Here is a 27,714-nt window from a genome sequence, read left to right as displayed (position 1 = left end):
AAGACCAGCCATTCACCCATTCACAAGACCAGCCATTCACCCAGTCACAAGACCAACCATTCACCCAGTCACAAGACCAGCCATTCACCCAGTCACAAGACCAGCCATTCACCCAGTCACAAGACCAACCATTCACCCAGTCACAAGACCAGCCATTCACCCAGTCACACGACCAGCCATTCACCCAGTCACACGACCAGCCATTCACCCAGTCACAAGACCAGCCATTCACCCAGTCACACGACCAGCCATTCACCCAGTCACAAGACCAGCCATTCACCCAGTCACAAGACCAGCCATTCACAAGACCAGCCATTCACAAGACCAGCCATTCACCCAGTCACAAGACCAGCCATTCACCCAGTCACACGACCAGCCATTCACCCAGTCACACGACCAGCCATTCACCCAGTCACAAGACCAGCCATTCACCCATTCACAAGACCAGCCATTCACAAGACCAGCCATTCACAAGACCAGCCATTCACCCAGTCACAAGACCAGCCATTCACCCAGTCACACGACCAGCCATTCACCCAGTCACACGACCAGCCATTCACCCAGTCACAAGACCAGCCATTCACCCATTCACAAGACCAGCCATTCACCCAGTCACACGACCAGCCATTCACCCATTCACACGACCAGTCCCAGTTGTAGGAGCATTAACAGTAAAGCAGCTGTCATCAGTTGGCCTCAGAGCAGCACCAATCAGAGACTAACAGACTGACTGCACTATAGACAGAGGATGGTTGAAGAGTTAAAATGTCCGTTTCCTCAATGACAACATCTACAGCTCACACCACCTGACAACATCTACAGCTCACACCACCTGACAACATCTACAGCTCACACCACCTGACAACATCTACAGCTCACACCACCTGACAACATCTACAGCTCACACCACCTGACAACATCTACAGCTCACACCACCTGACAACATCTACAGCTCACACCACCTGACAACATCTACAGCTCACACCACCTGACAACATCTACAGCTCACACCACCTGCCAACATCTACAGCTCACACCACCTGCCAACATCTACAGCTCACACCACCTGACAACATCTACAGCTCACACCACCTGACAACATCTACAGCTCACACCACCTGACAACATCTACAGCTCACACCACCTGACAACATCTACAGCTCACACCACCTGCCAACATCTACAGCTCACACCACCTGACAACATCTACAGCTCACACCACCTGCCAACATCTACAGCTCACACCACCTGCCAACATCTACAGCTCACACCACCTGACAACATCTACAGCTCACACCACCTGCCAACATCTACAGCTCACACCACCTGCCAACATCTACAGCTCACACCACCTGCCAACATCTACAGCTCACACCACCTGCCAACATCTACAGCTCACACCACCTGACAACATCTACAGCTCACACCACCTGCCAACATCTACAGCTCACACCACCTGCCAACATCTACAGCTCACACCACCTGCCAACATCTACAGCTCACACCACCTGCCAACATCTACAGCTCACACCACCTGACAACATCTACAGCTCACACCACCTGCCAACATCTACAGCTCACACCACCTGCCAACATCTACAGCTCACACCACCTGCCAACATCTACAGCTCACACCACCTGACAACATCTACAGCTCACACCACCTGACAACATCTACAGCTCACACCACCTGACAACATCTACAGCTCACACCACCTGACAACATCTACAGCTCACACCACCTGACAACATCTACAGCTCACACCACCTGACAACATCTACAGCTCACACCACCTGACAACATCTACAGCTCACACCACCTGACAACATCTACAGCTCACACCACCTGACAACATCTACAGCTCACACCACCTGCCAACATCTACAGCTCACACCACCTGCCAACATCTACAGCTCACACCACCTGCCAACATCTACAGCTCACACCACCTGCCAACATCTACAGCTCACACCACCTGACAACATCTACAGCTCACACCACCTGCCAACATCTACAGCTCACACCACCTGCCAACATCTACAGCTCACACCACCTGACAACATCTACAGCTCACACCACCTGACAACATCTACAGCTCACACCACCTGACAACATCTACAGCTCACACCACCTGACAACATCTACAGCTCACACCACCTGCCAACATCTACAGCTCACACCACCTGCCAACATCTACAGCTCACACCACCTGCCAACATCTACAGCTCACACCACCTGCCAACATCTACAGCTCACACCACCTGACAACATCTACAGCTCACACCACCTGACAACATCTACAGCTCACACCACCTGACAACATCTACAGCTCACACCACCTGACAACATCTACAGCTCACACCACCTGACAACATCTACAGCTCACACCACCTGACAACATCTACAGCTCACACCACCTGACAACATCTACAGCTCACACCACCTGACAACATCTACAGCTCACACCACCTGACAACATCTACAGCTCACACCACCTGACAACATCTACAGCTCACACCACCTGACAACATCTACAGCTCACACCACCTGACAACATCTACAGCTCACACCACCTGACAACATCTACAGCTCACACCACCTGACAACATCTACAGCTCACGCCACCTGACAACATCTACAGCTCACGCCACCTGACAACATCTACAGCTCACACCACCTGACAACATCTACAGCTCACACCACCTGACAACATCTACAGCTCACACCACCTGCCAACATCTACAGCTCACACCACCTGCCAACATCTACAGCTCACACCACCTGACAACATCTACAGCTCACGCCACCTGACAACATCTACAGCTCACACCACCTGACAACATCTACAGCTCACACCTCCTGACAACATCTACAGCTCACACCACCTGACAACATCTACAGCTCACACCACCTGACAACATCTACAGCTCACACCACCTGCCAACATCTACAGCTCACACCACCTGACAACATCTACAGCTCACACCACCTGCCATAATGTTTTAGTGGGACTGTCTTCTCCAGTCAGGATAAGCCAGATGGTGTCCTAGTTCATAGCTGATCAGTGAACAGGGATAAACAGGGCCAGAGAGGGCGGAGCTGATCTAGTGAACAGGGATATACAGGGCCAGAGAGGGAGGAGCTGATCTAGTGAACAGGGATATACAGGGCCAGAGAGGGAGGAGCTGATCTAGTGAACAGGGATATACAGGGCCAGAGAGGGAGGAGCTGATCTAGTGAACAGGGATATACAGGGCCAGAGAGGGAGGAGCTGATCAGTGAACAGGGATATACAGGGCCAGAGAGGGAGGAGCTGATCTAGTGAACAGGGATATACAGGGCCAGAGAGGGAGGAGCTGATCTAGTGAACAGGGATATACAGGGCCAGAGAGGGAGGAGCTGATCAGTGAACAGGGATATACAGGGCCAGAGAGGGAGGAGCTGATCTAGTGAACAGGGATATACAGGGCCAGAGAGGGAGGAGCTGATCTAGTGAACAGGGATATACAGGGCCAGAGAGGGAGGAGCTGATCTAGTGAACAGGGATATACAGGGCCAGAGAGGGAGGAGCTGATCTAGTGAACAGGGATATACAGGGCCAGAGAGGGAGGAGCTGATCTAGTGAACAGGGATATACAGGGCCAGAGAGGGAGGAGCTGATCTAGTGAACAGGGATAAACAGGGCCAGAGGGGGAGGAGCTGATCTAGTGAACAGGGCCAGAGAGGGAGGAGCTGATCTAGTGAACAGGGATATACAGGGCCAGAGAGGGCGGAGCTGATCTAGTGATCAGGGATATACAGGGCCAGAGAGGGAGGAGCTGATCTAGTGAACAGGGATATACAGGGCCAGAGAGGGAGGAGCTGATCTAGTGAACAGGGATATACAGGGCCAGAGAGGGAGGAGCTGATCTAGTGAACAGGGATATACAGGGCCAGAGAGGGAGGAGCTGATCAGTGAACAGGGATATACAGGGCCAGAGAGGGAGGAGCTGATCTAGTGAACAGGGATATACAGGGCCAGAGAGGGAGGAGCTGATCTAGTGAACAGGGATATACAGGGCCAGAGAGGGAGGAGCTGATCTAGTGAACAGGGATATACAGGGCCAGAGAGGGAGGAGCTGATCTAGTGAACAGGGATATACAGGGCCAGAGAGGGAGGAGCTGATCTAGTGAACAGGGATATACAGGGCCAGAGAGGGAGGAGCTGATCTAGTGAACAGGGATAAACAGGGCCAGAGGGGGAGGAGCTGATCTAGTGAACAGGGCCAGAGAGGGAGGAGCTGATCTAGTGAACAGGGATATACAGGGCCAGAGAGGGCGGAGCTGATCTAGTGATCAGGGATATACAGGGCCAGAGAGGGAGGAGCTGATCTAGTGAACAGGGATATACAGGGCCAGAGAGGGAGGAGCTGATCTAGTGAACAGGGATATACAGGGCCAGAGAGGGAGGAGCTGATCTAGTGAACAGGGCCAGAGAGGGAGGAGCTGATCTAGTGAACAGGGATATACAGGGCCAGAGAGGGAGGAGCTGATCTAGTGAACAGGGATATACAGGGCCAGAGAGGGAGGAGCTGATCTAGTGAACAGGGATATACAGGGCCAGAGAGGGAGGAGCTGATCTAGTGAACAGGGATATACAGGGCCAGAGAGGGAGGAGCTGATCAGTGAACAGGGATATACAGGGCCAGAGAGGGAGGAGCTGATCTAGTGAACAGGGATATACAGGGCCAGAGAGGGAGGAGCTGATCTAGTGAACAGGGATATACAGGGCCAGAGAGGGAGGAGCTGATCTAGTGAACAGGGATATACAGGGCCAGAGAGGGAGGAGCTGATCTAGTGAACAGGGATATACAGGGCCAGAGAGGGAGGAGCTGATCTAGTGAACAGGGATATACAGGGCCAGAGAGGGAGGAGCTGATCTAGTGAACAGGGATAAACAGGGCCAGAGGGGGAGGAGCTGATCTAGTGAACAGGGCCAGAGAGGGAGGAGCTGATCTAGTGAACAGGGATATACAGGGCCAGAGAGGGCGGAGCTGATCTAGTGATCAGGGATATACAGGGCCAGAGAGGGAGGAGCTGATCTAGTGAACAGGGATATACAGGGCCAGAGAGGGAGGAGCTGATCTAGTGAACAGGGATATACAGGGCCAGAGAGGGAGGAGCTGATCTAGTGAACAGGGATATACAGGGCCAGAGAGGGAGGAGCTGATCAGTGAACAGGGATATACAGGGCCAGAGAGGGAGGAGCTGATCTAGTGAACAGGGATATACAGGGCCAGAGAGGGAGGAGCTGATCTAGTGAACAGGGATATACAGGGCCAGAGAGGGAGGAGCTGATCTAGTGAACAGGGATATACAGGGCCAGAGAGGGAGGAGCTGATCTAGTGAACAGGGATATACAGGGCCAGAGAGGGAGGAGCTGATCTAGTGAACAGGGATATACAGGGCCAGAGAGGGAGGAGCTGATCTAGTGAACAGGGATAAACAGGGCCAGAGGGGGAGGAGCTGATCTAGTGAACAGGGCCAGAGAGGGAGGAGCTGATCTAGTGAACAGGGATATACAGGGCCAGAGAGGGCGGAGCTGATCTAGTGATCAGGGATATACAGGGCCAGAGAGGGAGGAGCTGATCTAGTGAACAGGGATATACAGGGCCAGAGAGGGAGGAGCTGATCTAGTGAACAGGGATATACAGGGCCAGAGAGGGAGGAGCTGATCTAGTGAACAGGGCCAGAGAGGGAGGAGCTGATCTAGTGAACAGGGATATACAGGGCCAGAGAGGGAGGAGCTGATCTAGTGAACAGGGATATACAGGGCCAGAGAGGGAGGAGCTGATCTAGTGAACAGGGCCAGAGAGGGAGGAGCTGATCTAGTGAACAGGGATATACAGGGCCAGAGAGGGAGGAGCTGATCTAGTGAACAGGGATATACAGGGCCAGAGAGGGAGGAGCTGATCTAGTGAACAGGGATATACAGGGCCAGAGAGGGAGGAGCTGATCAGTGAACAGGGATATACAGGGCCAGAGAGGGAGGAGCTGATCTAGTGAACAGGGATATACAGGGCCAGAGAGGGAGGAGCTGATCTAGTGAACAGGGATATACAGGGCCAGAGAGGGAGGAGCTGATCTAGTGAACAGGGATATACAGGGCCAGAGAGGGAGGAGCTGATCTAGTGAACAGGGATATACAGGGCCAGAGAGGGAGGAGCTGATCTAGTGAACAGGGATATACAGGGCCAGAGAGGGAGGAGCTGATCTAGTGAACAGGGATAAACAGGGCCAGAGGGGGAGGAGCTGATCTAGTGAACAGGGCCAGAGAGGGAGGAGCTGATCTAGTGAACAGGGATATACAGGGCCAGAGAGGGCGGAGCTGATCTAGTGATCAGGGATATACAGGGCCAGAGAGGGAGGAGCTGATCTAGTGAACAGGGATATACAGGGCCAGAGAGGGAGGAGCTGATCTAGTGAACAGGGATATACAGGGCCAGAGAGGGAGGAGCTGATCTAGTGAACAGGGCCAGAGAGGGAGGAGCTGATCTAGTGAACAGGGATATACAGGGCCAGAGAGGGAGGAGCTGATCTAGTGAACAGGGATATACAGGGCCAGAGAGGGAGGAGCTGATCTAGTGAACAGGGCCAGAGAGGGAGGAGCTGATCTAGTGAACAGGGATATACAGGGCCAGAGAGGGAGGAGCTGATCTAGTGAACAGGGATATACAGGGCCAGAGAGGGAGGAGCTGATCTAGTGAACAGGGATATACAGGGCCAGAGAGGGAGGAGCTGATCTAGTGAACAGGGATATACAGGGCCAGAGAGGGAGGAGCTGATCTAGTGAACAGGGATATACAGGGCCAGAGAGGGAGGAGCTGATCTAGTGAACAGGGATATACAGGGCCAGAGAGGGAGGAGCTGATCTAGTGAACAGGGATAAACAGGGCCAGAGGGGGAGGAGCTGATCTAGTGAACAGGGCCAGAGAGGGAGGAGCTGATCTAGTGAACAGGGATATACAGGGCCAGAGAGGGCGGAGCTGATCTAGTGATCAGGGATATACAGGGCCAGAGAGGGAGGAGCTGATCTAGTGAACAGGGATATACAGGGCCAGAGAGGGAGGAGCTGATCTAGTGAACAGGGATATACAGGGCCAGAGAGGGAGGAGCTGATCTAGTGAACAGGGCCAGAGAGGGAGGAGCTGATCTAGTGAACAGGGATATACAGGGCCAGAGAGGGAGGAGCTGATCTAGTGAACAGGGATATACAGGGCCAGAGAGGGAGGAGCTGATCTAGTGAACAGGGATATACAGGGCCAGAGAGGGCGGAGCTGATCTAGTGAACAGGGATATACAGGGCCAGAGAGGGAGGAGCTGATCTAGTGAACAGGGATATACAGGGCCAGAGAGGGAGGAGCTGATCTAGTGAACAGGGATATACAGGGCCAGAGAGGGAGGAGCTGATCTAGTGAACAGGGATATACAGGGCCAGAGAGGGAGGAGCTGATCTAGTGAACAGGGATATACAGGGCCAGAGAGGGAGGAGCTGATCTAGTGAACAGGGATATACAGGGCCAGAGAGGGAGGAGCTGATCTAGTGAACAGGGATATACAGGGCCAGAGAGGGAGGAGCTGATCTAGTGAACAGGGATATACAGGGCCAGAGAGGGAGGAGCTGATCTAGTGAACAGGGATATACAGGGCCAGAGAGGGAGGAGCTGATCTAGTGAACAGGGATATACAGGGCCAGAGAGGGAGGAGCTGATCTAGTGAACAGGGATATACAGGGCCAGAGGGGGAGGAGCTGATCTAGTGAACAGGGATATACAGGGCCAGAGAGGGAGGAGCTGATCTACTGAACAGGGATATACAGGGCCAGAGAGGGAGGAGCTGATCTAGTGAACAGGGATAAACAGGGCCAGAGGGGGAGGAGCTGATCTAGTGAACAGGGCCAGAGAGGGAGGAGCTGATCTAGTGAACAGGGATATACAGGGCCAGAGGGGGAGGAGCTGATCTAGTGAACAGGGATATACAGGGCCAGAGGGGGAGGAGCTGATCTAGTGAACAGGGATATACAGGGCCAGAGAGGGAGGAGCTGATCTAGTGAACAGGGATATACAGGGCCAGAGAGGGAGGAGCTGATCTAGTGAACAGGGATATACAGGGCCAGAGAGGGAGGAGCTGATCTAGTGAACAGGGATATACAGGGCCAGAGAGGGCGGAGCTGATCTAGTGAACAGGGATATACAGGGCCAGAGAGGGAGGAGCTGATCTAGTGAACAGGGATATACAGGGCCAGAGAGGGAGGAGCTGATCTAGTGAACAGGGATATACAGGGCCAGAGAGGGAGGAGCTGATCTAGTGAACAGGGATATACAGGGCCAGAGAGGGAGGAGCTGATCTAGTGAACAGGGATATACAGGGCCAGAGAGGGAGGAGCTGATCTAGTGAACAGGGATATACAGGGCCAGAGAGGGAGGAGCTGATCTAGTGAACAGGGATATACAGGGCCAGAGAGGGAGGAGCTGATCTAGTGAACAGGGATATACAGGGCCAGAGAGGGAGGAGCTGATCTAGTGAACAGGGATATACAGGGCCAGAGAGGGAGGAGCTGATCTAGTGAACAGGGATATACAGGGCCAGAGAGGGAGGAGCTGATCTAGTGAACAGGGATATACAGGGCCAGAGAGGGAGGAGCTGATCTAGTGAACAGGGATATACAGGGCCAGAGAGGGAGGAGCTGATCTAGTGAACAGGGATATACAGGGCCAGAGAGGGAGGAGCTGATCTAGTGAACAGGGATATACAGGGCCAGAGAGGGAGGAGCTGATCTAGTGAACAGGGATATACAGGGCCAGAGAGGGAGGAGCTGATCTAGTGAACAGGGATATACAGGGCCAGAGAGGGAGGAGCTGATCTAGTGATCAGGGCCAGAGAGGGAGGAGCTGATCTAGTGAACAGGGCCAGAGAGGGAGGAGCTGATCTAGTGAACAGGGATATACAGGGCCAGAGAGGGAGGAGCTGATCTAGTGAACAGGGATATACAGGGCCAGAGAGGGAGGAGCTGATCTAGTGAACAGGGATATACAGGGCCAGAGAGGGAGGAGCTGATCTAGTGAACAGGGATATACAGGGCCAGAGAGGGAGGAGCTGATCTAGTGAACAGGGATATACAGGGCCAGAGAGGGAGGAGCTGATCTAGTGAACAGGGATATACAGGGCCAGAGAGGGAGGAGCTGATCTAGTGAACAGGGCCAGAGAGGGAGGAGCTGATCTTTAACCAGTTCTACTACCTTTTATTTACTCCTGTTATAGTCGGTACCTCCAAAAGGTACCGGCAGGTAGGTGGCGGCAGGTAGCTTAGTGGGTAAGAGCGTTGTGCCAGTAACCGAAAGGTCGCTGGTTCTAATCCCCGAGCCGACTAGGTGAACTGTCGATGTGCCCTTGAGCAAGGCACTTAACCCTAATTGCTCCTGTAAGTCGCTCTGGATAAGAGCGTCTGCTAAATGACTAAAATGTAAATGTAAAATGTAAAAAAAGGAACCTCCAATCTATTGAGCTGTTGTAGACTTCCGACCTGTTCGTGGCAATAATGAGTGATTATTATCGTTACAAGTTATCGTTAGGCTACTCATTGTGTAATAAAAAATGTTCTCTCTGCATTGTTGGGAAGGGCCCGTAAGTCAGCATTTCACTGTTTACATTGACCCCCCCCCCCCCCCTTTGATTTACACTGCTGCTACACACTGTTTATTATCTATGCATAGTGACTTTACCCCTACCTACATGTACGAACTACCTCAACTAACCTGTACCCCCACACATTGACTCGGTACCGGTACCCCCTGTATATAGCCTCGTTATTGTTATTTTATTGTGTTAATTTTTATTCATTTTTACTTTAGTTTATTTGGTAAATATTTTCTTAACTCTATTTCTTGAACTGCATTGTTGGTTAAGGGCTTGTCAGTAAACATTTCACTGTAATGTCTACACCTGTTGTATTCGGCACATGTGACAAATAAGGATTGATTTGATTTGATTAGTCCACACTTGTAACATTTGGAGGCATTTGTTCGGCTCACAGATAATAGTGTTTAACATGATTTAATGGCTACCTCATCTCTGTACCCCACACATACAATTATCTGTAAGGTCACTCAGTCGAGCAGTGAGGTTTTCCAATGTCTCGCAAAGAAGGGCACCTATTGGTAGATGGGTAAAAAGTAGACACTAAAGCAGACATTGAATATCCCTTTCAGCCTGGTGAAGTTATTAATTACACTTAATGGTGTATCAATATACCCAGTCACTGCAAAGATACAGGCGTCCTTCCTAACTCAGTTGCCGGAGAGGAAGGAAACCGCTCAGGGATTTCACCATGAGGCCAATGGTGACTTTAAAACAGTTACAGAGTTTAATGGCTGTGATAGGAGAAAACTGAGGATGGATCAACAACATTGTAGTTACTCCAAAATACTAACCTAAATGACAGAGTCATAAAAATAATAAAAATATTCCAAAACATGCATCCTGTTTGCAACAAGGCAAAGTAATCCTGACAAAAAATGTGGCAAAGAAATGAACTTTTTGTCCTGAATACAAAGTGTTATGTTTAGGGCAAATCAAATACAACACATCACAGAGTACCACTCTTCATATTTTCAAGAATGGTGGTGGCTGCATCATGTTATGGGTATGCTTGTCATCGGCAAGGACTAGGAAGTTTTTTAGGATAAAAATAAATGGAATAGAGCTAAGCACATCAAAATCCTAGAGGAAAACCTGGTTCAGTCTGCTTTCCAACAGACACTGGGAGACAAATTCAACTTTCAGCAGGACAATAACCTAAAACACAAGGCCAAATATACACTGGAGTTCCTTACCAAGATTATATTGAATGTTCCTGAGTAGCCTAGTGACAGTTTGACTTAAATCAGCTGGAAAATCTATGGCAAGACTTGAAAATGACTGTCTAGCAACGATCAACAACCAACTTGATAGAGCTTGACACGTTTAAAGAATAAATGGGCAAATATTGAACAATCCAGGTGTGCAAAGCTCTTAGAGACTTACCCAGAAAGACTCACAGCTGTAATCGCTACCAAAGGTGATTCTAACATGTATTGACTCAGGGGGTTGAATACTTATCTAATCAAGATATAGACCAAGTGTACAAAACATTGGGAACATGACAGACTGACCAGGTGAAAGCTATGATCCCTTATTGATGTCACTTGTTAAATCCACTTCAATCAGCCCCGACGAACTGAGGCTGTTCTGTGGGTGAAAGGTGGGATGCAATAGTAGGAAGTTGTTCCTAATGTTTTCTAAACTCAGTGTATTAGTGTTTAATTTTCCATTAACCGCTTAAGGATCGGACCCTTTCCTTCCATTTTCGCCTAAAATGACATACCCCAAATCTAACTGCCTGTAGCTCAGGACCTGAAGCAAGGATATGCATATTCTTGATACCATTTGAAAGGAAACACTTAAGTTTGTGTAAATGTGAAATTAATATTGGAAAATATAACATATTAGATCTGGTAAAAGATAAAACAAACAAAAAAACATGTATTTTCTATTATTATTTTCACCATCTTTGAAATGCAACAGAAAAGCCGCAATATAATATTACAGTTTAGGCGCAATTTAGATTGTGGCCACCAGATGGCAGCAGTGTGTGTGTGCAAAGTTTCAGATTGATACTGGACTATTTTGTATCAATAATAATATAATAATATGCCATTTAGCAGACGCTTTTATCCAAAGCGACTTACAGTCATGCGTGCATAAATTGTTTTTGTGTGTATGGGGTGGTCCCGGGGATCGAACCGACTACCTTGGCGTTACAAGCGCCGTGCTCTACCAGCTGAGCTACAGAGGACCACGTCTGCCCAAATGTCCCGAGTTCCCTATATAGTGCACTACTTTAGACCAGAGAATGGCACCCTATTCCTTATACAGTGCACTACTTTAGACCAGAGAAGGGCACCCTGTTCCCTACATAGTGCACTACTTTAGACCAGAGAATGGCACCCTGTTCCCTATATACTGTAGTGCACTACTTTAGACCAGAGAATGGCACCCTATTCCCTATATAGTGCACTACTTTAGACCAGAGAATGGCACCCTATTCCCTATATAGTGCACTACTTTAGACCAGAGAATGGCACCCTGTTCCCTATATAGTGCACTACTTTAGACCAGAGAATGGCACCCTATTCCGTATACAGTGCACTACTTTAGACCAGAGAATGGCACCCTATTCCGTATACAGTGCACTACTTTAGACCAGAGAATGGCACCCTATTCCGTATACAGTGCACTACTTTAGACCAGAGAATGGCACCCTATTCCGTATACAGTGCACTACTTTAGACCAGAGAATGGCACCCTGTTCCCTATATCAGTTGGTCAATTGATACATTTAAGTACATAACTATAGAGAACATACAAAAATGATATGGTAATACAAAATGTAGGTTTACACACTCCCAGGAATGTCATACATGATGGATCATTAGCTTATACACTAACTTTCACACATCTAGATGGCCGGGCCGGGTGGGTGTGGAGCCAGAGACAGCAGGGGTTCAAACTGTAGAACCCAGTTCCTACATTTGAATATAAAAATGGATTTTATCAAACAAAACTATGCTACATTTGATCTCTGAGATCCTTAGGATGACAAATCAGATTAAGATTACTGAATGTAAGTACATTATTTACCTTGTCTATGTCTTATACCGCAGAGGTTAATAAAAAAATATATATAACTTTTCTTCCACTTTGAAAGAGTATTTTGTGTAAATCGCTTACAAAAAATTACAATTAAATCCAATTTAAATCCCACTTTTTAACACAACAAAATGTGGAAAAAGTACATACTTTCTGAAGGCACTGTACTACTTACTAGGAGACACAGACGGAGCGTCCCAAATGGCACCCTATTCCCTATACAGTGCACTACTTTAGACCAGAGAATGGCACCCTGTTCCCTATATACTGTAGTGCACTACTTTAGACCAGAGAATGGCACCCTATTCCCTATATAGTGCACTACTTTAGACCAGAGAATGGCACCCTATTCCCTATATAGTGCACTACTTTAGACCAGAGAATGGCACCCTATTCCCTATATAGTGCACTACTTTAGACCAGAGAATGGCACCCTGTTCCCTATATAGTGCACTACTTTAGACCAGAGAATGGCACCCTATTCCGTATACAGTGCACTACTTTAGACCAGAGAATGGCACCCTATTCCGTATACAGTGCACTACTTTAGACCAGAGAATGGCACCCTGTTCCCTATATAGTGCACTACTTTAGACCAGAGAATGGCACCCTATTCCTTATACAGTGCACTACTTTAGACCAGAGAATGGCACCCTGTTCCCTACATAGTGCACTACTTTAGACCAGAGAATGGCACCCTGTTCCCTATATACTGTAGTGCACTACTTTAGACCAGAGAATGGCACCCTATTCCCTATATAGTGCACTACTTTAGACCAGAGAATGGCACCCTATTCCCTATATAGTGCACTACTTTAGACCAGAGAATGGCACCCTGTTCCCTATACAGTGCACTACTTTAGACCAGAGAATGGCACCCTATTCCGTATACAGTGCACTACTTTAGACCAGAGAATGGCACCCTATTCCCTATATAGTGCACTACTTTAGACCAGAGAATGGCACCCTGTTCCCTATATAGTGCACTACTTTAGACCAGAGAATGGCACCCTATTCCTTATAAAGTGCACTACTTTAGACCAGAGAATGGCACCCTATTCCGTATACAGTGCACTACTTTTGACCAGGGCCCATTGGGCTCTAAAAGGGCTCTGGTCACTTCTACCCCCCCTTTACTACCACTGTCTTTTGTCTAAACTAACACCTGACTTATTTCACCTGCTAGCACTGACTTGTTTAAAGAAATGAACTTATTGTGATCGAGATGTGGTTGTCCCACTGGCTATCCTAAGTTGAATGCACCAATTTGTAAGTCGGATCTGGATAAGAGCGTCTGCTAAATTACTTAAATGTAAATGTAAAAGTAGTTGACTACGTAGAGAAAAGGGTGCCATTTGGGATCCAGCCATAAACACACACACGGTTTCCTCTGAAGGCTCAGAACATGAGGCCAGTTATATCCTTCCCTCTCTTCCCACAGAGCCTCCCTCAGAGGAAACATCACATCTGCATGTTTAGATATCCTGAGCATTTATTTTAGGCTACATCAACACAACGTCACCACAACACTACATCACCACGTCAATACAACACTACATCAATAAGTCAATACAACAACACGTCAACACAACATTAATACAACATTACAACACTACATCAACACAATACTACGTCAACACAACATCACTACGACAATAAAACAGTACGTCAATATAACACTACGTCAATTAAACACTATGTCAATACAACACTACGTCAATACAACACTACGTCAACAACAGAACATCACTATGTCAATACAACACTACGTCAATACAACACCACAACACTACGTCAACACAACATCATTAAGTCAATATAACACAAGTAAATACAACACCACTACGTCAATACAACACTACGTCAACAAAACACTACGTCAACACAACATCACTATGTCAAAAACAAAACCACGTAGTGTTGTATTGACGTAGTGTTGTATTGTTGTTGACGTTGTGTTGACGAAGTGTTGTGTTGACGTAGTGTTGTATTGTTGTTGACGTTGTGTTGACGAAGTGTTGTGTTGACGTAGTGACGTTTTGTTGTACTGATGTAGTGTTGTACATCTGTATTGCTGCTGTTAGGGGTTTTAGGCTGGGTTTCTGTATAGCACTTTGTGACATCTGCTGATGTAAAAAGGGCTTAATAAATACATTTGATTGATTGTGGTGTTTTAGTGATGTAGTGTTGTAGTGACGTGTTGTATTGACATAGTGTTGTGTTGATGTAGTGTTGTATTGATGAAGTGTTGTAGTGTTGTATTGATGTAGTGTTGTATTGATGTAATGACAGTGTTGTAGTGATGTAGTGTTGTATTGACGTAGTGTTGTATTGACGTAGTGTTGTATTGATGTAGTGATGTTGTGTTGTTGACAGTGTTGTGTTGACGTAGTGTTGTATTGACGTAGTGTTGTATTGACGTAGTGTTGTATTGATGTAGTGATGTTGTGTTGTTGACAGTGTTGTGTTGACGTAGTGTTGTATTGACATAGTGCTGTAGTGCCTTGCAAAAGTATTCATCCCCTATTTTGTTGTATTACAACCTGTAATTTAAATGGATTTTTATTTGGATTTTATGTAAATGGACATACACAAAATAGTCCAAATTGGTGAAGTGAAATGAAAAATATAACTTTTTTCAAGAAATTCTAAAAAATATATAACGGAAAAGTGGTGCGTGCATATGTATTCACACCCTTTGCTATGAAGCCCCTACATAAGATCTGGTGCAACCAATTACCTTCAGAAGTCACATAATTAGTTAAATAAAGTCCACCTGTCTGCAATCTAAGTATCACATGATCTGTCACATGATCTCAGTATATTACACCTGTTCTGAAAGGCCCCAGAGTCTGCAACACCACTAAGCAAGGGGCACCACCAAGCAAGCGGCACCATGAAGACCAAGGAGCTCTCCAAACAGGTAAGGGACAAAGTTGTGGAGAAGTACAGATCAGGGTTGGGTTATTAAAAAATATCAGAAAACTTTGAATATCCCACAGAGCACCATTTAATCCATTATAAAAAAATGGAAAGAATATGGCACCACAACAAACCTGCCAAGAGAGAGCCGCCCACCAAAACTCACAGATCAGGCAAGGAGGGCATTAAATCAGAGGCAACAAAGAGACCACCGATAACCCTGAAGGAGCTGCAAAGCTCCACAGCAGAGATTGGAGTATCTGTCCATAGGACCACTTTAAGCCGTACACTCCACAGAGCTGGGCTTTACGGAAGAGTGGCCATAAAATAGCCATTGCTTAAAGAAAAAAATAAGCAAACACGTTCAGTGTTCGCCAAAAGGCATGTGGGAGACTCCCCAAACATATGGAAGAAGGAACTCTGGTCAGATGAGACTAAAATTGAGCTTTTTGGCCATCAAGGAAAACGCTATGTCTGGCGCAAACCCAACACCTCTCATCACCATTCAGCCTTCTCCCTACAGTACTCAGCCATTCAGCCTTCTCCCTACAGTACTCAGCCATTCAGCCTTCTCCCTACAGTTCTCAGCCATTCAGCCTTCTCCCTACAGTTCTCAGCCATTCAGCCTTCTCCCTACAGTACTCAGCCATTCAGCCTTCTCCCTACAGTACTCAGCCATTCAGCCTTCTCCCTACAGTACTCAGCCATTCAGCCTTCTCCCTACAGTTCTCAGCCATTTAGCCTTCTCCCTACAGTACTCAGCCATTCAGCCTTCTCCCTACAGTACTCAGCCATTCAGCCTTCTCCCTACAGTACTCAGCCATTCAGCCTTCTCCCTACAGTACTCAGCCTTCTCCCTACAGTACTCAGCCATTCAGCCTTCTCCCTACAGTACTCAGCCATTCAGCCTTCTCCCTACAGTACTCAGCCATTCAGCCTTCTCCCTACAGTACTCAGCCATTCAGCCTTCTCCCTACAGTACTCAGCCATTCAGCCTTCTCCCTACAGTACTCAGCCATTCAGCCTTCTCCCTACAGTTCTCAGCCATTCAGCCTTCTCCCTACAGTACTCAGCCATTCAGCCTTCTCCCTACAGTACTCAGCCATTCAGCCTTCTCCCTACAGTACTCAGCCATTCAGCCTTCTCCCTACAGTACTCAGCCATTCAGCCTTCTCCCTACAGTACTCAGCCATTCAGCCTTCTCCCTACAGTTCTCAGCCATTCAGCCTTCTCCCTACAGTTCTCAGCCATTCAGCCTTCTCCCTACAGTTCTCAGCCATTCAGCCTTCTCCCTACAGTACTCAGCCATTCAGCCTTCTCCCTACAGTTCTCAGCCATTCAGCCTTCTCCCTACAGTACTCAGCCATTCAGCCTTCTCCCTACAGTTCTCAGCCATTCAGCCTTCTCCCTACAGTACTCAGCCATTCAGCCTTCTCCCTACAGTTCTCAGCCATTCAGCCTTCTCCCTACAGTACTCAGCCATTCAGCCTTCTCCCTACAGTTCTCAGGCAATAATCATCGCTTGCAATACGGCTTTCGAAACATATGGCCCTCATCTTTCATCAGCGAGAAAGAATCCTTCAAATAAAAAAAGAAACTACACTGTAGCAGTTCCAGATCCAGCTATGGGGCCTCCATCCTACTAAACTACACTGTAGCAGTTCCAGATCCAGCTATGGGGCCTCCATCCTACTAAACTACACTGTAGCAGTTCCAGATCCAGCTATGGGGCCTCCATCCCATGAAACTACACCGTAGCAGTTCCAGATCCAGCTATGGGGCCTCCATCCCATGAAACTACACCGTAGCAGTTCCAGCTATGGGGCCTCCATCCCATGAAACTACACCGTAGCAGTTCCAGCTATGGGGCCTCCATCCCATGAAACTACACCGTAGCAGTTCCAGATCCAGCTATGGGGCCTCCATCCGATGAAACTACACGGTAGCTACGTCTCTCCAGTTACACACAGGTGTTCAGAGCATGCTAGATCGCTCATTAGCACAGGTGTTCAGAGCATGCTAGATCGCTCATTAGCACAGGTGTTCAGAGCATGCTAGATCGCTCATTAGCACAGGTGTTCAGAGCATGCTAGATCGCTCATTAGCACAGGTGTTCAGAGCATGCTAGATCGCTCATTAGCACAGGTGTTCAGAGCATGCTAGATCGCTCATTAGCACAGGTGTTGCCTCGGTCTTCCGTCTGTCTTCTGTAACATGGAGATAAGGCCGTGTGGGAACACTAACCCTAGATAAACGTGTATCAATTTAACCTTTTGTTTTTTGAAAATTATTTCCTCGCTGATACATAAAAGATAAGATCCTTATGCTTCCAAAACCGCAAGCGACACGTGTTGATGTATGGAGCGATTTCCGTGCCAACATACATTTAATTTGAATTCCATAATTTTGAATTTGTGTTAGGATATTACATTTAAATGTCATATTTTTTTCATTTCTAATAGACACATGTAATCATTGAATTCATAAATGTAACTTGTATTTCATGATTGGAAACTGAATTGAGTGAATATTTCATTCATTTTTGAAATTCTATTGAATTAAATATTCAAATTCAATATTTATATATTTTCAGTTTCAATATGGTACATATTGCATTCATTGTCTGTGTATCAAGTTTAGAAACCATCATTTCAGGTTCAGGCTGATCCCATCTGCTCCATTCACATCCATAAACTCACTCCCAGTGACCCGAGTGGTTGAACCAGCACAACTGTAGTTCCGAGTCCAGTGGCACCATTGTTACGCTGTCTGCTTAGCGAGTACTGCTTCCCTCTGATTCAGCTCATATGGATACTCGAACTTAGGACTTCTGCCTCAAACATGTGACTGCCCTCCTGTTACATACCAATCCATCGTCCTGTTAAAAAAGGGCTTCTTCAACTGTGCAAGCGGCGACACTTCAATCTGAGGAGTGAGTTCCCCATCTGCTACACTGACACAAGGGGCGACACTTCAGTCTGAGGAGTGAACTCCACAGATCCGCAACCTGCTACACTAATACAAGCCTTCAAGATCCAGCAAGGTTAGTCATCACAGAGTGTAAAGAAGGAATATTCCAAAACATGCATCCTGTTTGCAACAAGGCACTAAAGTAACACTGCAAAAGATGTGGCAAAGCAATTAACTTTTTGTCCTGAATACAAGGTGTTATGTTTGAGGCAAATCCAATACATTTAACATTTACATTTTTGTCATTTAGCAGACGCTCTTATCCAGAGCGACTTACAGTTAGTGAGTGCATACATTATTTTTTTTTTCATACTGGCCCCCCGTAGGCATCGAACCCACAACTGAGCTACATCCCTGCCGGCCATTCCCTCCCCTACCCTGGACGACACTGGGCCAATTGTGCGCCGCCCCATGGGTCTCCCAGTCGCGGCCAGCTACGACAGAGCCTGGATTCGAACCAGGATCTCTAGTGGCACAGCTAGCACTGCGATGCAGTGCCTTAGACCACTGCGCCATAAAACAGTTTAGTATCACTCTCCATATTTTCAAGCATAGTAGTGGCTGCACCATGTTGTGGGTATGCTTGTAATCGTTAAGAAATTGTGAGTTTTTCAGGATAAAATTTTTTAAGGAATAGAGCTAAGCACAGGCAAAATCCTAGAGGAAAACCTGGTTCAGTCTGCTTTCCACCAGACACTGGTAGATGAATTCACCTTTCAGCAGGACAATAACCTAAAACACAAGGCCAAATCTACACTGGAGTTGCTTACCAGGAAGACAGTGAATGTTCCTGAGTGGCCTAGTTACAGTTTGACTTAATTCATTAATTCAATGATTACATTTGTACATTAAAAATTCAAATATTAAATTCAAAGTCCTTGCTAATACAAATTCAAAATTATGGAAATCAAATACAATTTATTCTGGCACTGAAATGTTGAGACCGATCGTCGGGGTTCTTAACAAAACTCCCCCATTCAGAAGACGACTTCTTCCAACGACTTAAGTGTAATGTAATGGAAGTCGTAGGCAGAGATTCTCACCTGAACCTTCCTCCGCAGTGTTGGCATTGGTCCCCGACCCAGCCGGGGCTGCACACACAGTTGCCCGTAGACGTGTTGCATTGCCCATTCGTGCACGGTTTGTCGCATCCCTTCGCATCGGTGATAACGGGCAGCCCAAGGAGCAGCCCGAACGCGGAGAAAATGAGCAGCGTTTGGAGCATCGAGCCCCGGCCACCAACCTCCACCAGCCCGCTGCTCAGGCTCAGGATGCAGACACAGCTGGCCGGCCGCCGTATCGCCCCGTCCATTCTCAAAAAAGATGGCTACTGCACGAAACAGGTCCGCACCACCAGTCCACTCCTGGTCGTATTTCAATGCGACCGGCCTGGTTTTCAAGCTCCGTGGTTATTTGAGAGGGACACAGTTATTGCTAGAACGATTCCTTCCTATCTCCTTGTTGTGCCTGATTTTAAACTCGTTCTTCCATTACATTTTTCCGGTGGCTATAATACCACCGCCGAACATAGCTGTATATTGACATCAGGAAGTGACGTCAGGAGGAGGCGTTTACCGTCTATGGCGTTTACAGACACACGCGGAAATGCGCAACGATTGTTTATTATGGGAATAAAATTCCAATTGAATTTGTTCCAGTAAATGTATGATCAGTTTTATCTAACACATGATTTAATTCATACTTAAACTTTATACATATACCCCCAATTACAGATGATTCTGATTTAGGTATATTCTTTATTATAAAGGCCCTGCAGCCCATCAAGCCACAGCGCTCTTTCACGGTGAGAGGTCAGCTACTGTTCCATTGAACGTTAAAATGGGCAAAACGAGTGACCTGAGCGACTTTGAGCCTGGTTTTATCGTCGGTGCCAGGTGCGCCAGGTCCAGTACCTCAGAAACGGCTGGCCTCCTGGGCTTTTCACACACACACACAACAGTGTCTAGGGTTTACAGGCGGGCCACAAACAGACAAATAACTGCGTAGTACAACAGTGTTGTGCAGAACGGCATCTCGGAACATACAACTCGTCCGTCCTTGTCACGGATGGGTTATTGCAGCAGACGACCACACCGGGTTCCACTCCTATCAGCTAAAAACAAGAAGAATCGGATCCAGTGGGCACACTGTGACCAACACTGGTTCCTGTTGCGTCATGCTGATGGCAGAGTCAGGATATGGCCCCATCCTGCCTGGTGTCAACGGTACAGGCTGGTGGTGTAATGGTGTGGGGAATGTTTTCCTGGCACACGTTAGGTCCCTTGATACCAATTGAGCAATGTTTCCATCCAAAATTCACCCAACTTATTGTGGGAAGCTTGTGGAAGGCTACCCGAAACGTTTGACCCTGTCACAACTTCCTCCGAAGCTGCCTCCCGTCCTTGTTCGGGCAGGCTTCGGCATTCGTCGTCACCGGCCTTCTAGCCACTGCCGCTCCATATCTCATCATTCCATTAGTCTTGTCTTGTCAATTACACACACCTGGTTCATATTCCCCTCATTAGTACGTGTTTAAGTGTTCCCTCTGCCCCCTTGTCCTTGTGTGAGGATTAGTAGCTCAGTAGTTTGTATTGCCGGGGTATTTTCCCCGTGTGCCTGTTTGTTCCAGTGCGCCTGTTTTGCACACTGGACTGGTTACGCTGGATTACGGAATAAACTCTGTATTCTGTGATTTACCCTCCTGCGCCTGACTCCTTCAAATCACGCATCACAGACCTAAGTTAAACAATTTAAAGGCAATGCTAACAAAAACTAATTGAGTGTATGTAAACTTCTGACCCACTGGGAATGTGATGAAAGAAATAAAAGCTGAAATAAATCATTCTCTCTACTATTATTCTGACATTTCACATTCTTAAAATAAAGTGGTGATCCTAACTGACCTAAAACAGGGAATATTTACTAGGATTAAATGTCAGGAATTGTGAAAAACTGAGTTTAAATGTATTTGGCTAAGGTGTATGTAAACTTCCGACTTCAACTGTATGTGTATATATATATATACTTTTTTTTCCAATGTACTTTACTCAAACCAGTGAATATCACTTATTATAAATGAGATCATTAACTATCAGCTCTTGGAATATCCAGGGCCTGTACTCGTCACATTTTGGTTATAAAACAACAAATCCAGAATTGATTAAAAACATCAAGGGACAGGACATCATAATCCTACTGGAAACATGGTGTCGTGGAGACATAGATACTCAGTGTCCCTCAGGCTATAGAGAATGTTTACTACCATCAATCAAACGTAAAAATGTTAAACGGGGCCGAGACTCAGGTGGAATCATCATTTGGCATAAGCAGGACTTAGCACTGAATGAAATGAAAAAAGGTACTAGCCACATTTGGCTAAAACCTAACAAAGGTACAATATATTGTGACAATGATGTAATACATATGTGCAGCTTATGCTCCTCCTTCAGATTCATCATATTATGATGATCAGATTTTAGACAATCTCCATACAGAAATCATTCAATTTCAGGCAGAGGGTAAAGTGCTTCTTTGTGGAGATTTCATTGCGAGAACAGGTTCTGAGCCTGACTACACTGATGCAGGAGGTAACCACCACATATTGGGACACCCCTCCTTGTACAGTAGCCCAATTATAAATAATAGAAACAGTGCTGACCAAATACTGAACAAAAACAGGAAGGAGTTAGTGCATCTCTGTCGAGCCTTAGGCCTGTACATGCTTAATGGTAGAATCAGAGGGGACTCTTTAGGTCAGTTTACTTACTGCTCAGCTCTTGGGTCAAGTGTAGTGGATTATGCCATCACTGACATTGACCCCTCCTCCATTAGTTCATTCACTGTCAGACCACAGACACCATTGTCAGATCACAGTCAGATCAACGTGTTTCTGAAGAAATTAACCAGCAATACTCATTCAAAAAAAACAGCCCAATAAACTCTACAACATGAACCAATCGTACAGATGGGCTCAAAACAGTGCAGAGAAATTCATTGAAACATTGAACTCAAATGAAATGATGAACTCTATACAGGTCTTCAATAACTCACAATACCAAAACAATAAAAGAAGCGTGTAAATTCGGCTACTCAAAACATCAATTGCATATTCCAAAAAGCAGCATCAAAAGCACATTTGAGAAAACCAAAGAAATACAACATCAGAAACAAACAACAAAATGTTTCTGAAAAATTGTTTGATAACGAATGTAAAACAATTAGAAAACACCTAAGACAAATGTCAAATGAAAAACATAAGCAGCAAAACAACCCGGAGCTACGATATGAATACTATGAAACTCTGAAACAGTATAAACATACACTGAAACGCAAGAAATTGAATTATACCAACAAGACACTTGATGAAATTGAAAACGCAATTGACCAAAATCAATTCTGGGACATATGGAACAATTTAAGCACGATAAAGCCACAAGAATTAGCCATACAAGATGACGGAATCTGGAAAACCTATTTTGATAGTCTATACAAAAACATCCCACAAAAGGACTTACAAAATAACCAATTAGAAATTCAAGAAAAATTTAACATCCTTGAATCAGTCATTAAAAACAACCAAAATCCATTAGATTACCCAATAACCCAACAAGAACTACATGAAAAGCTAAAATCTATAAAAACCAAAGAAGGCTTGTGGACTAGATAACATCAGAAATGAAATGCTGAAAAACAGCACACCTGAGATGCAAAATGCTGTGCTTAAATTGTTCAACATGGTACTAACTTCTGGCTGCTTCCCTGATGTCTGGAACCAGGGGCTCATCTCCCCTATCCACAGAAGTGGAGACAAATCAGACCCCAATAATTACAGGGGAATTTGCATAAACAGCAAACTTGGGAAAGGTTTTCTGTAGCATTTTGTAAATGTAAATGTCAATTTGTCTTTCTCCCCAACCATCGCACTACTGACCATATATACACACCTTACACACACTAATTAATAAACACGTCCACCAAAAAAAGAGGGCAAAATCTTTGCTTGCTTTATTGACTTTAAAAAAGCATTCCATTCTATTTCGCACGAAGGGCTATTCTACAAAATTCTCCATAGTGGGCTTGGTGGTAAGGTGTATGACTTAATAAAATGTATGTACACAGAAAACATGTGTGCAATAAAAATCAAAAACCAAAGAATAATATTTTAATTATTTTCTCAACGTCGAGGTGTGAGACAAGGCTGCAGTTTCAACATTTATATAAGTGGTGGACCATTCTACAGTCCCAGGACTCACACTATTTGACACAGAGGTAAATACCTGCTATATGCTGATGTTTGGTTCTTCTATAACAAACCAAAGAAGGTCTTCAACAGAACCTTAACATTCTAGAGCAATATTGCCATAATTGGCCCCTGGCAGTAAAAAAAATAAAAAAATAATCATGATTTTCCAGACAAAACCCAGATCTCAGAAACACAAATATAAATTCACCCTGAACAACACCATAATTGAACACACTAAAAATTACACTTACCTTGGTCTGACCATACAGTGGGGGAAAAAAGTATTTAGTCAGCCACCAATTGTGCAAGTTCTCCCACTTAAAAAGATGAGAGAGGCCTGTAATTTTCATCATAGGTACACGTCAACTATGACAGACAAAATGAGAAACTTTTGTTATTGACCAAATACTTATTTTCCAGAAAATCACATTGTAGGATTTTTTATGAATTTATTTGCAAATGATGGTGGAAAATAAGTATTTGGTCAATAACAAAAGTTTCTCAAAACTTTGTTATATACCCTTTGTTGGCAATGACACAGGTCAAACGTTTTATGTAAGTCTTCACAAGGTTTTCACACACTGTTGCTGGTATTTTGGCCCATTCCTCCATGCAGATCTCCTCTAGAGCAGTGATGTTTTGGGGCTGTCGCTGGGCAACACGGACTTTCAACTCCCGCCAAAGATTTTCTATAGGGTTGAGATCTGGAGACTGGCTAGGCCACTCCAGGACCTTGAAATGCTTCTTACGAAGCCACTCCTTCGTTGCCCGGGCGGTGTGTTTGGGATCATTGTCATGCTGAAAGACCCAGCCACGTTTCATCTTCAATGCCCTTGCTGATGGAAGGAGGTTTTCACTCAAAATCTCACGATACATGGCCCCATTCATTCTTTCCTTTACACGGATCAGTCGTCCTGGTCCCTTTGCAGAAAAACAGCCCCAAAGCATGATGTTTCCACCCCCATGCTTCACAGTAGGTATGGTGTTCTTTGGATGCAACTCAGCATTCTTTGTCCTCCAAACACGACGAGTTGAGTTTTTACCAAAAAGTTATATTTTGGTTTCATCTGACCATATTACATTCTCCCAATCCTCTTCTCGATCATCCAAATGCACTCTAGCAAACTTCAGACGGGCCTGGACATGTACTGGCTTAAGCAGGGGGACACGTCTGGCACTGCAGGATTTGAGTCCCTGGCGGCGTAGTGTGTTACTGATGGTAGGCTTTGTTACTTTGGTCCCAGCTCTCTGCAGGTCATTCACTAGGTCCCCCCGTGTGGTTCTGGGATTTTTGCTCACCGTTCTTGTGATCATTTTGACCCCACGGGGTGAGATCTTGTGTGGAGCCCCAGATCGAGGGAGATTATCAGTGGTCTTGTATGTCTTCCATTTCCTAATAATTGCTCCCACAGTTGATTTCTTCAAACCAAGCTGCTTACCTATTGCAGATTCAGTCTTCCCAGCCTGGTGCAGGTCTACAATTTTGTTTCTGGTGTCCTTTGACAGCTCTTTGGTCTTGGCCATAGTGGAGTTTGGAGTGTGACTGTTTGAGGTTGTGGACAGGTGTCTTTTATACTGATAACAAGTTCAAACAGGTGCCATTAATACAGGCAACGAGTGGATTACTTATTTTCCACCATAATTTGCAAATAAATTCATTAAAAATCCTACAATGTGATTTTCTGGATTTTATTCTTCTCCATTTGTCTGTCATAGTTTACGTGTACCTATGATGAAAATTACAGGCCTCTCTCATCTTTTTAAGTGGGAGAACTTGCACAATTGGTGGCTGACTAAATACTTTTTTCCCCCACTGTATATATAAACTGGGTGGTTCGAGCCCTGAATGCTAATTGCTGAAAGCCGTGGGATATTTTCAGCTTCCAGGAAGTGTGTCCAGATCCTTGTGACATGGGGCCGTGCATTATCATGCTGAAACATGAGGTGATGGTGGCAGATGAATGGCACCACAATGAGCCTCAGGATCTCATCACGGTATCTCTGAGCATTCAAATTGCCATCGATAAAATGCAATTGTGTTTGTTGTCCGTAGCTTATGCCTGCCCATACCATAACCCCACCGCCACCATGGGGCACTCTGTTCACAACGTTGAAATCTACAAACCGCTCGCCCACACAACGCCATCCACACCATCTGCCCGGTACAATTTGTGCTGAAATTCTTTGGTTGTGCAAACCCAGTTTCATCAGCTGTTCGGGTGGCTGGTCTCAGACGATCCAGCAGGTGAAGAAGCCGGATGTGGAGGTCCTGGGCAGGCGTGGTTACACGTGGTCTGCGGTTTTGCGGTCGGTTGGACGTACTGCCAAATTCTTTCAAACGAGTTTGGAGGCAGTTTATGGTAGAAAAATGAATTTGAAATTCTCTGGCAACAGCTTTGGTGGACATTCCTGCAGCCAGCATGCCAATTGCGCACCCACTCAAAACTGTGGCATTGTGTGACAAAACTGCACATTTTAAAGTGGCCTTTTATTGTCCCCAGCACAAGGTGCACCTGTGTAATGATCATGCTGTTTAATCAGCTTATTGATATGCCACACATGTCAGGTGGATGGATTATCTTGGCAAATGAGAAATGCTCACTAACAGGGATGTGAACAAATTTGTGCACAACATTTGAGAGAGTATGGAACATTTCTGGGATCTTTTATTTCAGCTCATGAAACCAACACTTTAAATGTTGCGTTTTTATTTTTGTTCAGTGTACATCAATTCATTTAAAAACAGGAGAAAATATTTAGTCAATAAAGTGAATAAGGATATAAATTAAAGCTCTGTTTATCCACTGCTCCCCCCCATACGTGTAAATATTTCGGACTACAGATTATACTGTATTATTATTATTATCCTGTATTATAATTATCCTGTATTATTATTATACTGTATTATACTGTATTATTATTATACTGTATTATTATTATCCTGTATTATCCTGTATTATTATTATTATTATACTGTATTATTATTATACTGTATTATTATTATCATCCTGTATTATACTGTATTATTATTATCATCCTGTATTATCCTGTATTATTATTATCCTGTATTATACTGTATTATTATCATCCTGTATTATCCTGTATTATTATTATCATCCTGTATTATCCTGTATTATTATTATCATCCTGTATTATCCTGTATTATTATTATCATCCTGTATTATCCTGTATTATTATTATTATCCTGTATTATCCTGTATTATTATCATCCTGTATTATTATTATCCTGTATTATACTGTATTATTATTATCCTGTATATACTGTATTATTATTATCATCCTGTATTATCCTGTATTATTATTATCATCCTGTATTATCCTGTATTATTATTATCATCCTGTATTATCCTGTATTATACTGTATTATTATTATCCTGTATTATACTGTATTATTATTATCCTGTATTATCCTGTATTATTATTATCGTCCTGTATTATCCTGTATTATTATTATCATCCTGTATTATCCTGTATTATTATCATCATCCTGTATTATCCTGTATTATTATCATCCTGTATTATTATCATCCTGTATTATCCTGTAATATTATTATCATCCTGTATTATCCTGTATTATTATTATCATCCTGTATTATCCTGTATTATTATTATCATCCTGTATTATCATCCTGTATTATTATTATCCTGTATTATCCTGTATTATTATTATCATCCTGTATTATCCTGTATTATTATTATCATCCTGTATTATCCTGTATTATTATTATCATCCTGTATTATCCTGTATTATTATCATCCTGTATTATTATTATCCTATATTATACTGTATTATTATTATCCTGTATTATACTGTATTATTATTATCCTGTAT

At 45.1% G+C, this 27,714-nt stretch overlaps 1 protein-coding gene across 1 annotated transcript in view; it reads right to left on the bottom strand.

Moving 5' to 3' along the window:
* Nucleotides 1–20,151, bottom strand: part of LOC311121495 (attractin-like) — a gene marked incomplete at its 3' end in the record, with an annotated part of 38,128 nt that extends 17,977 nt beyond the window's left edge. Inside the window, exon 1 of the mRNA XM_084195977.1 lies at nucleotides 19,663–20,151. Coding sequence (XP_084052103.1) covers nucleotides 19,663–19,931 — 269 coding nt within the window. The remainder of the gene's footprint in view (nucleotides 1–19,662) is intronic.
* Nucleotides 20,152–27,714: the final 7,563 nt, after the last annotated feature.

Source organism: Coregonus lavaretus (genome assembly GCF_964263955.1).
Source record: "Coregonus lavaretus genome assembly, contig: HAP1_SCAFFOLD_404, whole genome shotgun sequence".
In the NCBI taxonomy this organism is placed as follows: Eukaryota; Metazoa; Chordata; class Actinopteri; order Salmoniformes; family Salmonidae; genus Coregonus; species Coregonus lavaretus.
Note: the sequence above shows the minus strand (reverse complement) of the source record. Positions and strands in the feature narration are given on the sequence as shown.